Source organism: Mesitornis unicolor, unplaced genomic scaffold (genome assembly GCF_000695765.1).
Source record: "Mesitornis unicolor isolate BGI_N332 unplaced genomic scaffold, ASM69576v1 scaffold5552, whole genome shotgun sequence".
Taxonomy (NCBI): domain Eukaryota; kingdom Metazoa; phylum Chordata; class Aves; order Mesitornithiformes; family Mesitornithidae; genus Mesitornis; species Mesitornis unicolor.
This window is the reverse complement of record NW_010169719.1, coordinates 235-13,637: the sequence shown is the minus strand read 5'-3', so window position 1 is coordinate 13,637 and position 13,403 is coordinate 235. Positions and strand designations below refer to the sequence as shown.

Genomic DNA, 13,403 nt, shown 5'->3' with positions numbered 1-13,403 from the left:
TCCTTTTGCAATAAGGACATTGGATAAAAAGTTACGGAATACTTCGTGGTTTGTTTACAGGGAGGTTGTTCTTCCCTCTGCCCAGTGCCTTCACTCCCACCAGTTCTTGTTTTGAGCCTGTTTTCAGTTTTTCCAGATGCGCTCTTTGCTTGTAGAAAGAAAACTTTCTCGTGTCTCTGCAGATTCTGGCACCCGGGAAGCAGGTGAGGAGAGGGGTCAGACTTCTTGCTGATGCATTTCTTTGTTGTCTGTTTCGCATCACTGAGCCAGCTGCAGATGTTACACGAGTTCAAGAAGTTTCTATCTCAGAGGCCTCTTCTATGAAGTTGGCAACAGGACTGAGGAGCAAGAGTGGAAAGAGTTTATATTCTCCATTCCCATCTTCCGGCAGGAGAGGTGGATCGCCCATTCCCAGAGCATCCAGAGGCTCAGCCTGGCTTGCTGGAGCTTCTGGAGGCAAGACAACTTCACTGCCTGCAGGAGGATGAAGAGCAGGCTTCTCCTCCACGGAGGGCAGCAGAAGGTCCTTTGGGTCCTCCATCTTCCCTGCAGCTTCACTTGAAGGTAGTTCTTCAAATAATGAAAGCAGAGGGTTGGCCCTGTACTGTATCAGCTGCATATCTGAGGGAAAACAAACAGTTTAAACTCGAGGCTCCTGTGTCACATAAGCAAAGGCTCTTATTCAAGACAAGGAAAACTGGAGAGGCTGCTTCAAAACTTGGTTCAGTAAGGAAAACCACACAGCTGAGCTCTGGCAGACTGCATCCACAGCTGCAGGAGGAGAGCTGAGGCTCCTGTGGCTGCTAAGACCAGTAACTGAAGCATGCTCCAAGCCCTTAATGTGGCATGCAATGGCAGCGCTGAAGTAGTAAAATGAGCAGCACTACATCTGTGGGGGTTGTAGCCCAACTAGGAGACACCTCCACAAGGACATTTGTGGTTCTGCTCCCTATTGGGGCACTCTGTCATGTACAGGGAAAGGAAATGGTTAACACCAACATGGGGCATAGGATGGGGCCTCTTTTAAGATTGAGGCCCAGCTTCAAGATCAGTGAAACATCCCAGTCCTCACAAAAATTTTAAGTCCAGACTAAAGGAGGAGACAAATCGTATCACAGGCCACAAAACCTCCATTTCAATACAGAGTTTTGGAAGAGTGGAACTGTCACAGCTCTGTGGTCCTTCCTGCCCACCTTTGTTTCCTGCTGTTTCTCTCTCACTTGCTCCCAGATCTTCAGTGCCCTCCGCCAAGTTTGCAATCTGAAGCAAAACAGACAGAATTAGACAGGACGCTTAACAACAACAAAATCCAAGTCTTCACCAACTGGTTTACAAAATTAAAGGTGAAAGGAAAAGGGAAGAGAAATCACAGAGTTGACCAGTCAGCCCATTGCTGCACATGAGAGCCAGCAAACAGCTCGCAGAAGAAGGGATGGTGAAATACAAACTCAACTTACTAAAGCCAAACAGGCTTCTGACTAGCAAATATTTATTCTGTCTTCCAAACTAGAAGCTTTATTATAGGCTGTCTTGGGTTTGGTTTTTTTTGCAAGCACTGCTTGAACACAGCTGCATTTTAACTCAGTAGTGGTCTAAGCTCTCACAACTGGAAAGTTCTAGTTTAAATATTATTTCAGAACTACAAAATAAACGACACTTGCGAGGTTTGTTTGTTTGTTTTAACGTGAGTCAATTTTGAGAACTGAATCAAGAGAAGTAAATTTGCACTGAACTTTTGTACATCCTCTGAGGAAATTCCATAGAGCCACATTCAGAATAAATACAATATATTGCATTATAGTTTTCATTTAGTACTTTTCCTTCAGTCTTCAGACAGACTGAAGACACAGTCTCATCTGAACTATGACCCCAGGCCTAGTTATTACTTGGCTAAAAGACATCATGGGAATAATTGAGGCTCAGAGAAACAAGCCAAGAAACCATTTTCACACACTTAGACCAAAAAAAGACAAGATATTTTAGCCTCCTCCTTCCAAACAGAAGGTACAGAAGTAATTTATAGGAATATAAAGAAAACCTCAATACAGACAGCTGATTCAGACACCAGTTTGTTTCCTTCTTCCTTATGCTCTCAGGTGTATTCAAAAAGCAAATAGGTTATTCAGAGCAAGGCAGCTGTTTAAATCAGCCCACTGAGTGCATTACTGCAGCTAGGAGCACAGGACTTGAAATTGTCTTGAGAACCCTCTTAAATTCATATATGCCAACAGTGTAACTGAAAACATTAAGTCAGCAGGAGTAGATAAAATGGCATTTTCCTCCTGTGCTATCAATATAACCCCTACCCCAAACTGCATCTGCCTAAATTCAGCTTTCAGCCTCCTATCGACCATTCCCACCATAGAAGCAAATCTTACTCTTACATTTTCTATGCCAGGGGAAGTTTCCATCAAGCTCATATCCAGGGCTGGTAGCTCAGGATTAAGTGTCTGAAAATAAAAGCAGACCATGTGTCATTTATAATAAGGAACTTAAACAAAACTTCAGAGAGCCCCTGACAGGAGAGCAGGATCCAGCACAACTCCATCCACTGGAGCACAGGGAAGGCAGCTCCTCCGCAGGCCTACAGCAATGGGTTTTCAACCTGTGGCAGTAAAGGGAGGTCACAAAAGAAAAGGACATTGTATTTCCCAGTGATTCCCGGTATACGGTTGAGTTTCATTCCATATCATAATGAATAATCAAACACATAATCAGGATGTGACATTATGAGACAAAGGCTTGAGAAGGAAGTTTTTCTGTCCAGTTTTCTGTCCCTTGATTTAGGTATAACAGAAACACTACATGAACTGAAAAAGGCTTTCAGTGTTACATCGTACATTGCCACACTCCCAGAATGGCTATGTATCATTCTATCCATAACTATCTGATTTTCAGGATTTCGTCCCCCTCTTGGCCATTACAACATGGAATAAACCAGTAAAATTTCATATGCAACCTAATCAGCATTTTTCAGAAATCAGAAGAAGTGAAAAGACACTCACATCACTGAAAGCTTCAGAACCAAAGTTATACTGCTTCCCAGATAACATTGCTTGAAGTTCTTCAAGGCTGGCATCAATGCAATTAAGAAAATCCTGAATTTCTTCTCTAAAAAGACAGAATTATATAGTACTGTAAAAACCAGTCAGCAGTTAGGGCTGCCTTCTGCACAAGGCAGGCTGCTCATAATCCAGAACAGCTTATTGCCAAATGCAGGAAACCGTGTTCCTCTAACACTTTTCATGGTCCAACTCTTTGAAGGACAGGTACAAGGAAAACTACCTGAAGAGCAAGTATAATAACAGCTATCATATCAAAAAGCAGTTCCTCCTTCCATACCTACTTCCACCTTCATTTTAAAGTCTTCTGAATGTTCTCACATCCCAGCCTATATACCAGTATCTGTTTAAACTACAGTCTGATGGTTTTCACTGGGGGACAATACACGATAAGCAAAGGGCTGGAAATTATGTGGATCTGAAGGAACACTACCTATTCCAAAACACATATTTCCAAGGACAGTGGGCAGGATACAAGGGATGGTGAATGAAATGGGAAGGAAGCTGCATGCAGGGTGCCAGCAGTGAACTTCACACTGTGCTGCAAGCTGCCTCCTATGCTGGAGCACTCTGCTACAAGCAACACAGAGATCCAACACTGCCCCATGCGTTGCAGTGCCCATGAGATAAAATGTCACAAGGCCTTCAGATTACACCAAGTGCTGCAATGCATCATCTCGGTACCTCCTACCTGAAGTTAACCACAGCAGAAAGGCTGTCAGAAGAAAGAACAAAAGTTTGCTCCTTGATCCATCTCGCCCTGCAGCCACACAAATGATGGCATGGATAATGCCCAGGGGCCAGTGCAGAGCTGGGAACTGCACAAGCACCAGTGCTGCTGAGTGTGAAACCATGGTCTGTGTGACTGATCCCAGGGATGAGTCTGGTCTGACAGTGCACAAGGAAAATGAACCTTTACACAAATGAGGGACAAAGAAACAAGTCAATACCTGTCCAGTAAAGGATCGTTTTGGTTTCCAGAGTTGTTCTCGTTCAAGATGGAGTCAATCACTGACACGGGGTCTTCTGGAGCATTAGGTTGTGCAGTATGGAGTTCCACAGCAACGTTCCCCATTTCACTGGATTTGTTGACATCAGTTATATGAACTGGTGGGATAGGTTCTGCATCATTTAACTCATTTGGCTGTGATATTTGGCAAATAGGTAAGCCAGGATCCAGAGCTGCCTGTGGCTCTCTAAAATGTGACCCAAACAGAAACAACATACAGAATTCATCAATTGTATTACTACTCTTTCCAAGTTTAGTATCTCAAATCTTAATACCTAATAAAGTCAAGCCAGTCAGGGGTTCAAAAACCCAGCTGGTCTTCCAAAAAAGAACAAAAGTGCCTTCCTAAAGGCAAATGAAAATCTATTACAGCTTATACAGATAGCATGTATCAGAGCAGAACAGCTCATCTTGCCAGACCATAGGTGGCGTAATAGTATATGGATGTTCGGCAGCAGGGAACATAACGGTGTCTCAGGAAAGAAAAGATTCCAAACTGGTCTGTATTTCTCTCTGGATGTTAACAACTAAACGGATTTTCACAAGAATCTGAGGCCACACGAAAGAATGCCTTCCCTTCAGTTACACTTAGCATAATATAAGGAAGAGCAGTACTGAAACTGAAGATAAATCTATACATCTTGGTTGTGTATTAGTAACCTATATACATGTTGGGTTGTTTATTAGTAAACTATGTATGCATTCAGGTCCCTGTTCAGTTGAAAAGTTAAGTATGTGCCTATTTTTTGAACAGACAGAGGAGCCTCAGCAGATTAAACGTCAAGTGCCAACCAGCTTGATAAACCTTTCGGCACTCCTGAAGAGACACAAGCTCTTAAAATCTTTGCTGACCATGACCAATGCTGCATGCTATAGAAAAGTCAGCCTACAAACAGGCCTGTCATGCACAAATAGAGTAAAAAATTCAGAGGCTGTTTCCCAGAATTCATGTGGATCACATACACTAACACAACTACCTAGTTAACAACCTAAGCATAAACACTTCCACATCCTTTAAACGTACCTGGCTCTGCCACTTGTGTGTGCCACAGCAAGGAGACCACTGGTGGCGTTTTCCAGGGTATCAGTGATATCTCGAATGATGAGACCTGAACCATTTCCATGCTCATCATCTGCATTATGTTCAGAAAAAGTCATCTGCGGGACACAGCAAATGGAATTCGTAAACCAAAAGGTCTGACTTTTTTAGATGTTTATGCTCCATTCTTCTTCTTGCAGCTTCCGTTTCCTGTTCAGATTTAATCTCTGACTGGTTGTACTGATTTGCATGATTTTACAGACAGAGCCATGCTTTAAAGCTGCCAATTTCAAAATGCAGTCCATTTGTTTGTAAGATTAGGGTATTAACAATTGTAAAGACAACTTTGGGATTATTGTATATCATCCTTCCCGACCCACTGCCTCTTTCCTGGGGAATACTCACTGCTTGGCCGCTCTCTACGGGGATGCGAACATACTGACGGCTGTACTTGGAAGGTGAAGCACCCGCAGCATCTGTTAGAGACCTGAGACAAAAATACAGCTTTAGCATATAGTTCTGCACTAAAAAGCTGCAGCAATGCCAAACACGTGCAGTGATGGTAAGAACTATCATTCTTCTAATAAAATCAGGTTTTGGAAATGGTTTTTCGGAAGTGTGCTGCCGTCAGGTCGCATTCCAGCCATGCTTTCTGTTTTGTAGGAAGTCAGTCACATTTCCACTTTTTAAAAGAGTTACCATTTCTGATAATCGTGCCCTTTGAAATTTAAAATGCATAGTATATTCTCTTCCCTTCCATTTTTTTTTCATGATAAAGAAGAGGAAATCTCTACTCCAGGTTTTACTCAACTTCCATTAGCTTTCTCAAGCTTGAATAAAAAATACAAGTGATAAAAATATTCTTTATGCACTTTATGAAAAGTATCTTGCTTCTAGAAGCTGATTTATCCCTGTAATCCACATATGACGCTGATTTGTGACCTATCCAGGAATTACCTTTTTCTTTTGACCCCAACAATATAATTTCCTCGCATCAAACTTAGTATAAATTGAAGAATCTAAAAAGGAAAAACAAAGAACCAAAACCAAGTGGTCAGCATAGCAATCCTAATATCAAATTATTAAGTCAGACTTTACTACAGAATTATGTTTTTATGCAATTGAAATGAATAAATATTCATTTGTGCTCATGACTTCAAAAAAATTATAGTTATAAATGGCATTGAAAAGTTTTCGCACTTTGTTTTTTTAAATGTGATATAGCAGCACAAGTCATCAGAGGATTCCAGACCAGAAACAGCTGAGGGATAAACCAGAGAAAATTTGTTCCAGTGCAGAAGCTCCTACAGTTTCTGGGTTCCAAGTTGACTTCTTGAGTGGTCTAAGTCTGTCTTGGTCCAAGATCTTTCACAGCCTCCATTCCATGTGCCTGCAACCTCTTGTTTTAGGCTCCTGTTACCATGCACTGCCTCCAGCCCCACATTTACCCCAGGTCAGCTTGATTTACTGATTTCTCTGCAAATAAGATTCACTTGAAACACACTGAAATCCTTTTTACTAAGACCTTTCCTTAGTATTTTGCTTGTAGTTCTTTACTGCGCTACTTCTGGGACACTCAGGAACTGTGAACATTTTCGTTCTGCTGTATTAAAACAGCCTGTTCAGCTCTGTATCATTTGTCATTCTACATGAGCAAAGAATGCCATCAAGTATCGCAGAGGCAGGAATAAGGATGGTAGCACTGAAGATGCTGCAATGGTACCTTAGACAGCAGCTTCTGTTGTTGACTGTGCTTCTGCCTTAGAACTGCCACTTCTTTCCACAGGGCCTTATTTTCTCTGCAATGCAGAATAAATCAGAAGACAGAGGATGAACAGAGTTTACTTTATACACTTTAGTTTTACAGCTTTCAAACTTTCACAGTACCTTGCAGGACCAATGGCAACATCCCTTCCGTGAATAACTAACAATTGGTTAATCTGATCCACTGGTATAAACTCTGGGCTAAATTAACTCATTTTTCCATCAGGCAGGATGGATAATACACTCACTAATAATGACATTCTCAGCCTCTGCTGCTCCACCAATAATTTGAGGTATTCCTTCAAAGCCTTAGAATAAAGACTTGGTGTTTGGAAACAGGCAGAGTGTAACACAGACCACCTTATAACAGTTTCAAAGTTTGTATTTGGGTTTTTCTTTGTTTGGGGGTTTTTACTTGTTTAAAGGAACAGAGAGAGTGAAGTGAAGGTATCCTCTGAACTTTGGCAGCTATCAGTTGCATACCAATGATCTGAATGAATTACCAGTGCCTATACAAAAGGGATCTGAGGGAACAGAGATGAGGATGTGCAAAGTCCACTTCCAATGAGAAAGAAAACCAAACACTACTTCTCTCTCCCTCACAGCACCTAACCCTGTTTTGTGTTCAGAAAAGGAAATGCTTTGATCACCTTAAAAAACTACTATGGGTAATGGCAACCAAAATGAAATCTCAAGATAGTCAACAAACTCCCAGTCTTAACCTCTGGTCTGTTACTGAATTATGAATTCAAACAAGATTCAGAATGTTGCGTGGGGTGGAATGGGGATTCTTAGGGGAAAAAAAATATAGCTTCACCTGTTTCCAGTTCAAATGAAACCCACGTTTAGAGCCAAGCTCCAATAGATATAAGCAACATTCAGTGTGTAAGTGCCTCCGAAACAGACGGAGTCTACCTCTTCATGTTAGCCAGTCTGACATCCATGTTGTTCTGCTGCTCTCTCATTTCCTGGACTTCAGAGAGTACTTTGTGCAAATCCTCCGTACAGACCTTGAGATCCTCAGTTCTTACTGCAGATACCTAAAATTGGACCAGGTTACACATGCTTTACTACAAACAGTGCCTTGCATACTTCTTTCTACAGGAATAGTGTAGTTAGTCCATAGAAGAACAGGTATAAACTCTATTGAAAATGGCCTTCCCCAGGGTATTCTGAGAGGTCTGGTGACAGCATGCCCTCTAGTGTCAAAGAGTAAGACACCAGTCAAAACCAAAACCCAACTGACTGTGGAGTAACAAGAAGATGATATTTCTTTTAGGTGTGGGTCAATCTACCAGCACAGGAGGGAAAAAAAACAACCCCACATTACTGCTGTGGGGGGAGAAAAGGGAAAAACCAAAACCAACCAACCAACCAACCAAAAAAAAGAGGAGTCTAATTAGATGCATTCTACTCGATTTGAAAATTTGTCCCATGCCACCTGAACTGCAAAAAAAGAGGAGTCTAATTAGATGCATTCTACTTGATTTGAAAATTTGTCCCATGCCACCTGAATTGCAGATTCCTGTAGTGGTATTTCCTCTATTACCTCTCCACTAAGTGACATTCCAAAATCATGGAGATTTGCCTCCAGGAAGTCTGAGTTCAAACCACTCTTCTGCCCACTGAAGAATCCATGGATGCCACCTCTTCAAACTATAGTGGAAGAGTCATCAGCAAGCAAAAAGCTCGCTCTCTCCTCCACACACTTCCATATTCAAAGTTTTCCAGTTCCTTCAGCAACTCTGAGGTGGTGGCACTGACGGCTGATGTGCAATTCAGGATTTTGAAAAAGACAGGTTTGGTGCATCCCATGTCTGAATGACATGTGCAGGTTTTGTGGAGCAAGGAACTGCTCTCTTCAGAGACAGTAGGAGTGTCAAGACTGATGCACACTAGCAGAGCTAACAGTAAAAGGGAGTAAAGAATGAAAGTCCTGCATTCAAGCTTGCATTCCTGTTAGAGGCTTGAAACCCAGTTTACAGCAAGCACTGAAATACCTGACACCATGCCAGACAGTAAAAGAGCAAGAAAAACTAACAGGCCTTTTGCAAAAAGATCACTAACGTTTCCTGTGCAACTGTGCTGGTTTTGGCTGGGATAGCAGCTAGCACGAGGTTATGTTTTGGATTTGTGCTGAGAATAATGCTGATAACACACTGGTGTTTTAGTTGTTGCCAAGCAATGTTTACATTAAACCAAGGATTTTTTCAGTTTCTCATTCTGCCCCTGTCCTCCCAGCTGGGAGGAGACACAGACAGGACAGCTGAGGGGAGCTGGCTTGGGGGCACGATTGCTGCTCAGGGACTGGCTTGTCTGTGGGTGGTAAGCAGTCGTATCACTTGGTTTTTCTTGTGTTTTGTCTCTTTTTTTTTGTTGTTTTCCTTTTAATTACTTTTTTAAAAATTCTATTCCTATCATTAAACAGTTCCTATCTTAACACATGGAGGATTTTTTTCCCCTTTGCCTTCCAATTCTCTCCCCCATCTCACTGCGGGGAGGGGAAGTGAGCAAGGAGCTTCTTGGTGCTTAGTTGCTGGCTGGAGTTAAACCACAACACAACAAAGGATACGTTTCACCAAGTGATTCAATAGCTTCACATGAACGTCCTTGGCACTGACTACAGCTTTTGTCTTTCCATCTAGAATACTCCACCCAGAGCAACACCCCTGGGATGCCTGGTGCCATACATAACATCAGCAGCCGATTGCCCCAACAAACTAGCAAGGTGTGCAAGCCCAGACAAGTTAGTGATTACAGCAGAGGCCTGAGTCAGAGAAGCAGCCGTGCAGATCAATTGGGATTCAGAGCAGAGACAGCTCAGTGAAGAATCAATCAAAACACAATTGTGGCTTTCAAGCCTACCCGGTGCTTTTATTAACTTGGGCAATGTAGCTACTTCTACAGGAAAGATTCTGCAGTTCAAATGTCAACATGATGTATCATGATACTCTCTTTCTCTGGTAGCCAGGGTATTATGGGCTGTAATGTGCCAATAGAGGATAAATATCTGTGCAGACGCAGGTCAGACAAGGCCTGAATGTATCAAAGAACACTGGAAAGTGCTAATAAAGATGTAGCTTAGTGGCAACGTGATTTTGGAGGAATGTAATCTATACAAACTCACCCAGATGAATGCTTACTGATGCCCTTGCTAATTTTCCATAAGCACCAAATGGGAATGTATTTTCTTGTACTTCTTTCACTTTGTGACTCTTTCCAACTCTGCTACGCTGGCAGAACTGAAGACCACGCTAAGCTGTAATTGTGTCTATGAACTCTGTGAAAAACGGGCTTCAGTCTGACAGCTGTGAAGACTGTAGTTCGACTCCAGTGCATTGCTAAACAACAGCAGGGTGTGTTTTGTCTAAGAGTTGGCATGAAGTAGCCAAGCCAAGCGTCAGCCTGGCATTCAGGAGGGACCTACAAAGGCTTGCTGATGCACGACCTTGGTTCACATGGAATTTGTTGGCTGCAAAGTGTTTGAAACTCCTAGACATGCTCTTGATAAGCTACTTTTCATAACAAAAAAAGAGATGTATATACACACTTATACTGTACCTTGCGCTTGATGTTTTCCAGTAAATGTGCCTTCCCTTGCTTGAAGAAAGGGTGCTGGAACTCAATGACTGAGCTTTTCTCTGCTGTAATCATGCCATTCTCCAGAGCAATCACCTTCCTGAAACCATCTGTGGAGAGTGATTAACAGTCATTTCTTGCAGTGTAAAGCTGACTGTTACAACACATAAAAGAAAACCCCAAGGCCACTGAAATACCTACAGCACTACAGTTACTGGGAGTAGAAACGAGGACAACCAGGTAAAGTAGCTTTTATTTGGTGCTCAATAATTTGACTGCTCCAATCATCCACAGCTAGAGAACACATCTACAGCATCATCAAATGACCTTGCAGGCTGCATGAACATGACACACAGCAGTGTCCGCAAGCAAGTCCAAATGATCACAGAAGTTAGTGAGGAATGAGATTTATTAGGACATCTTGAATCAAATCATGTCCCAGTGGAAGCAGGGGAGTGGTGCACCTTCCCTTTCATGTCTATAATCCCAGGCAACTACATATCAAAACAAATGCTGTCACGTACCACCAAGGTCTACAGAATAAAGGAAAAGAAAGTAGTTCTCATCCCATACAAACACAAGGACACAGAGTACCTTCTCCAGACCAGACTGCCTGCATGAAGTAAGACACTGCCAGCTCTGTTTCCATGACTGCTTCAAGAACCACAAGGCAGATGCAAAATACAGCTGACAGATAAATCCATCTCTCTCCTCGCTGAAGTTTTTAACATAATTAACTCATTACAGTTCCACAGCACCCCACTGTCATTAGAAAACTTCCCTGGAAGCTAGGATAGGCCCAGCAGGAAGAGGAGGCTGCCACTGCACTGCATGTCTTCATAGAAGTAATTGCATTTTAGCATTTACTCTTGTGACAAGGCACCTGACAGACGTTTGTGTTATCCTTTGACATTCACACGATGGAATCTCAACACTTGACACAAACAGCAGTATCCACCCTGTGTCAAGAGGCTAAATGTATGTTTCTCTTTCATCTCTGACTTCTAAATAGCCATCAGATAGAGAGACCAGACAAACCTATGGGCAAGAACAGAGAGTTCCTCCTCCTTACACTGGATGAAAATTCTAAATAAAGTGGCAACATTCTAAGCAGTTTGTGCCTTCACTCAGCCCAGTACCAAAGCAACTGTTTCTGCTGTGTTGCAGCCCCGCACGTTGTACTGTACCTCTGAATTACCACCTCACTTCAGCTTCTTTGCCTGCGTAAGTTGTACATGCATTATATAATGGATACTACATGATGGTGTCCTGGTTTCAGCTGGCATAAAGATAATTTTCTTCCTAGTAGCTGGTATAGTACTGTGGTTTGAGTTTACAATGAGAATAATGTTGATGACACTGACGTTTTAGTTGTTAATAAGCAGTGTTTATACTAAGTCAAGGACTTTTCAGTTTCTCACACCACCCTGCCAGTGGAGGCTGGGGGTGCACAAGAAGCTGGGGGACACACAGCCAGGACAGCTGACTCAAGTGAGCCAAAGGGATGTTCCATACCATCATGTCCAGTGTATAAACTGGAGGGAAGGCTGGCCAGCAGCTGCTGCTCAGAAACTCACTGGGTATTGTTTGGCAAGTGCTAAGCAATTGTATTGTGCATCCCTTGTTTTGTATACTCTAATTCTTTTATTATTATCATCATTGTTATTATTTTCTTCCTTTTCTGTTCTACTAAACTGTCCTTGTCTCAACCCATCCCACCCGGTGCGGGGGGGGGAGTGCATGAATGGCTGTGTGGTGTTCAGCTGCCTGCCAGGTTAAACCACAGCAGATGCTCACAAGTCAAGCATATAATGAAAAGCTTACTCCAGCCTGATCCATTAGTGTGACTAATCTTGTTTCAACACAGCAAAGCATGCAAAAGCACGATCTAGGCAATTTTTTCCATACCTACACATGGTGTAGATACGGTCTCTGTTCCTCCAGGTATGCATAAGTTTGCTGCTACCGTAACCATTAACACTACCACTGGGGCCCAGCGAACTCTACCCAAGCTTAAGGTATCAGCACATGAAACCATGCTTTTACAGCTGTAGTTCAAAAGGACTCGGAGCTGAAACACAGAAAACTAAGACAAGCTCCACTGCTATTCTTTCCTTTTGCAAAGCAAACTCAAGACCAGAATTCAGGTTTTAAGGGATGAAAGACCTGCCAAGCCAATTAGTTTGTTTAAAGAAATTTAAATCGATGCCAAGTAGCTGTGAACTTGGCAGAAAGGATCCATAAGAAAAGCTGATGCTTACACATGTTAAGCTGTCGTATGAAGCTGGAGATATTATTGTGCTTGAAGTACTTGGGGAGTAGCTCCTTGGCAAACCTTTGCTCATCCAGAATGCAGAAATTCTCACCATTCTAGGAAATAATCAGAAGTAACCGTTAGAAAACAAGCACAGTTTTTCCTAATGTGTTGCTCATAAGACCATAAATCAACAGAGTTGCTACAACAAGGAAGGGCAAAACACTTGGCAAAGGGAATTGTCTGTGTGAGCACTTTTGAGTGCTTGGGGCTGCACTAAAAAGTTTGAATCCAAAAAAATACTTACACAAAACACTCCTACTGAATGGGGGATTTTTCAAAGCCCTGAAGTTTTGATCTTAATCCAAAGAAAAACTGCTCTAAACCCCCATGTATCTGCTGCTTTCTTCCTCTACAGGAAACATAACTATTGCTCAAGCACAATGGAATCCATGCCACTGGAGGGCTTTTATCTGCCTCGACCAGAGCTGCCCAGCTCCTGATGAGATTCTTCCATCGTACACGCTATGTCACCACTAAAAATAACCAAGTACTATGCAGAGTTACTGACGGTTCACAGAACACAACCCAGCAAAGGGTAACTGTGACACAAGCAGTTTCAGATTTATCATAATCACACATTCAAACTTCAGGAAACGGGGCAGGTCTTTGTATCGTTTTCATGCTACTCACAAA

The 13,403-nt window shown here is 42.3% G+C and overlaps 1 protein-coding gene across 1 annotated transcript; it reads right to left on the bottom strand.

Annotated features, from left to right (window-relative positions):
- Positions 1–289: 289 nt before the first annotated feature.
- Positions 290–12,823, bottom strand: LOC104536724 (heat shock factor protein 3-like; the record flags this gene model as incomplete). The annotated part of the gene is made up of 12 exons (XM_010179433.1): positions 290–621; positions 1,194–1,260; positions 2,385–2,450; positions 3,006–3,111; positions 4,013–4,258; positions 5,096–5,229; positions 5,516–5,597; positions 6,068–6,129; positions 6,834–6,909; positions 7,790–7,914; positions 10,436–10,563; positions 12,715–12,823. Coding segments are annotated over 12 exons (1,533 nt in total), but the record flags the coding sequence as incomplete, so codon positions are not given.
- Positions 12,824–13,403: the final 580 nt, after the last annotated feature.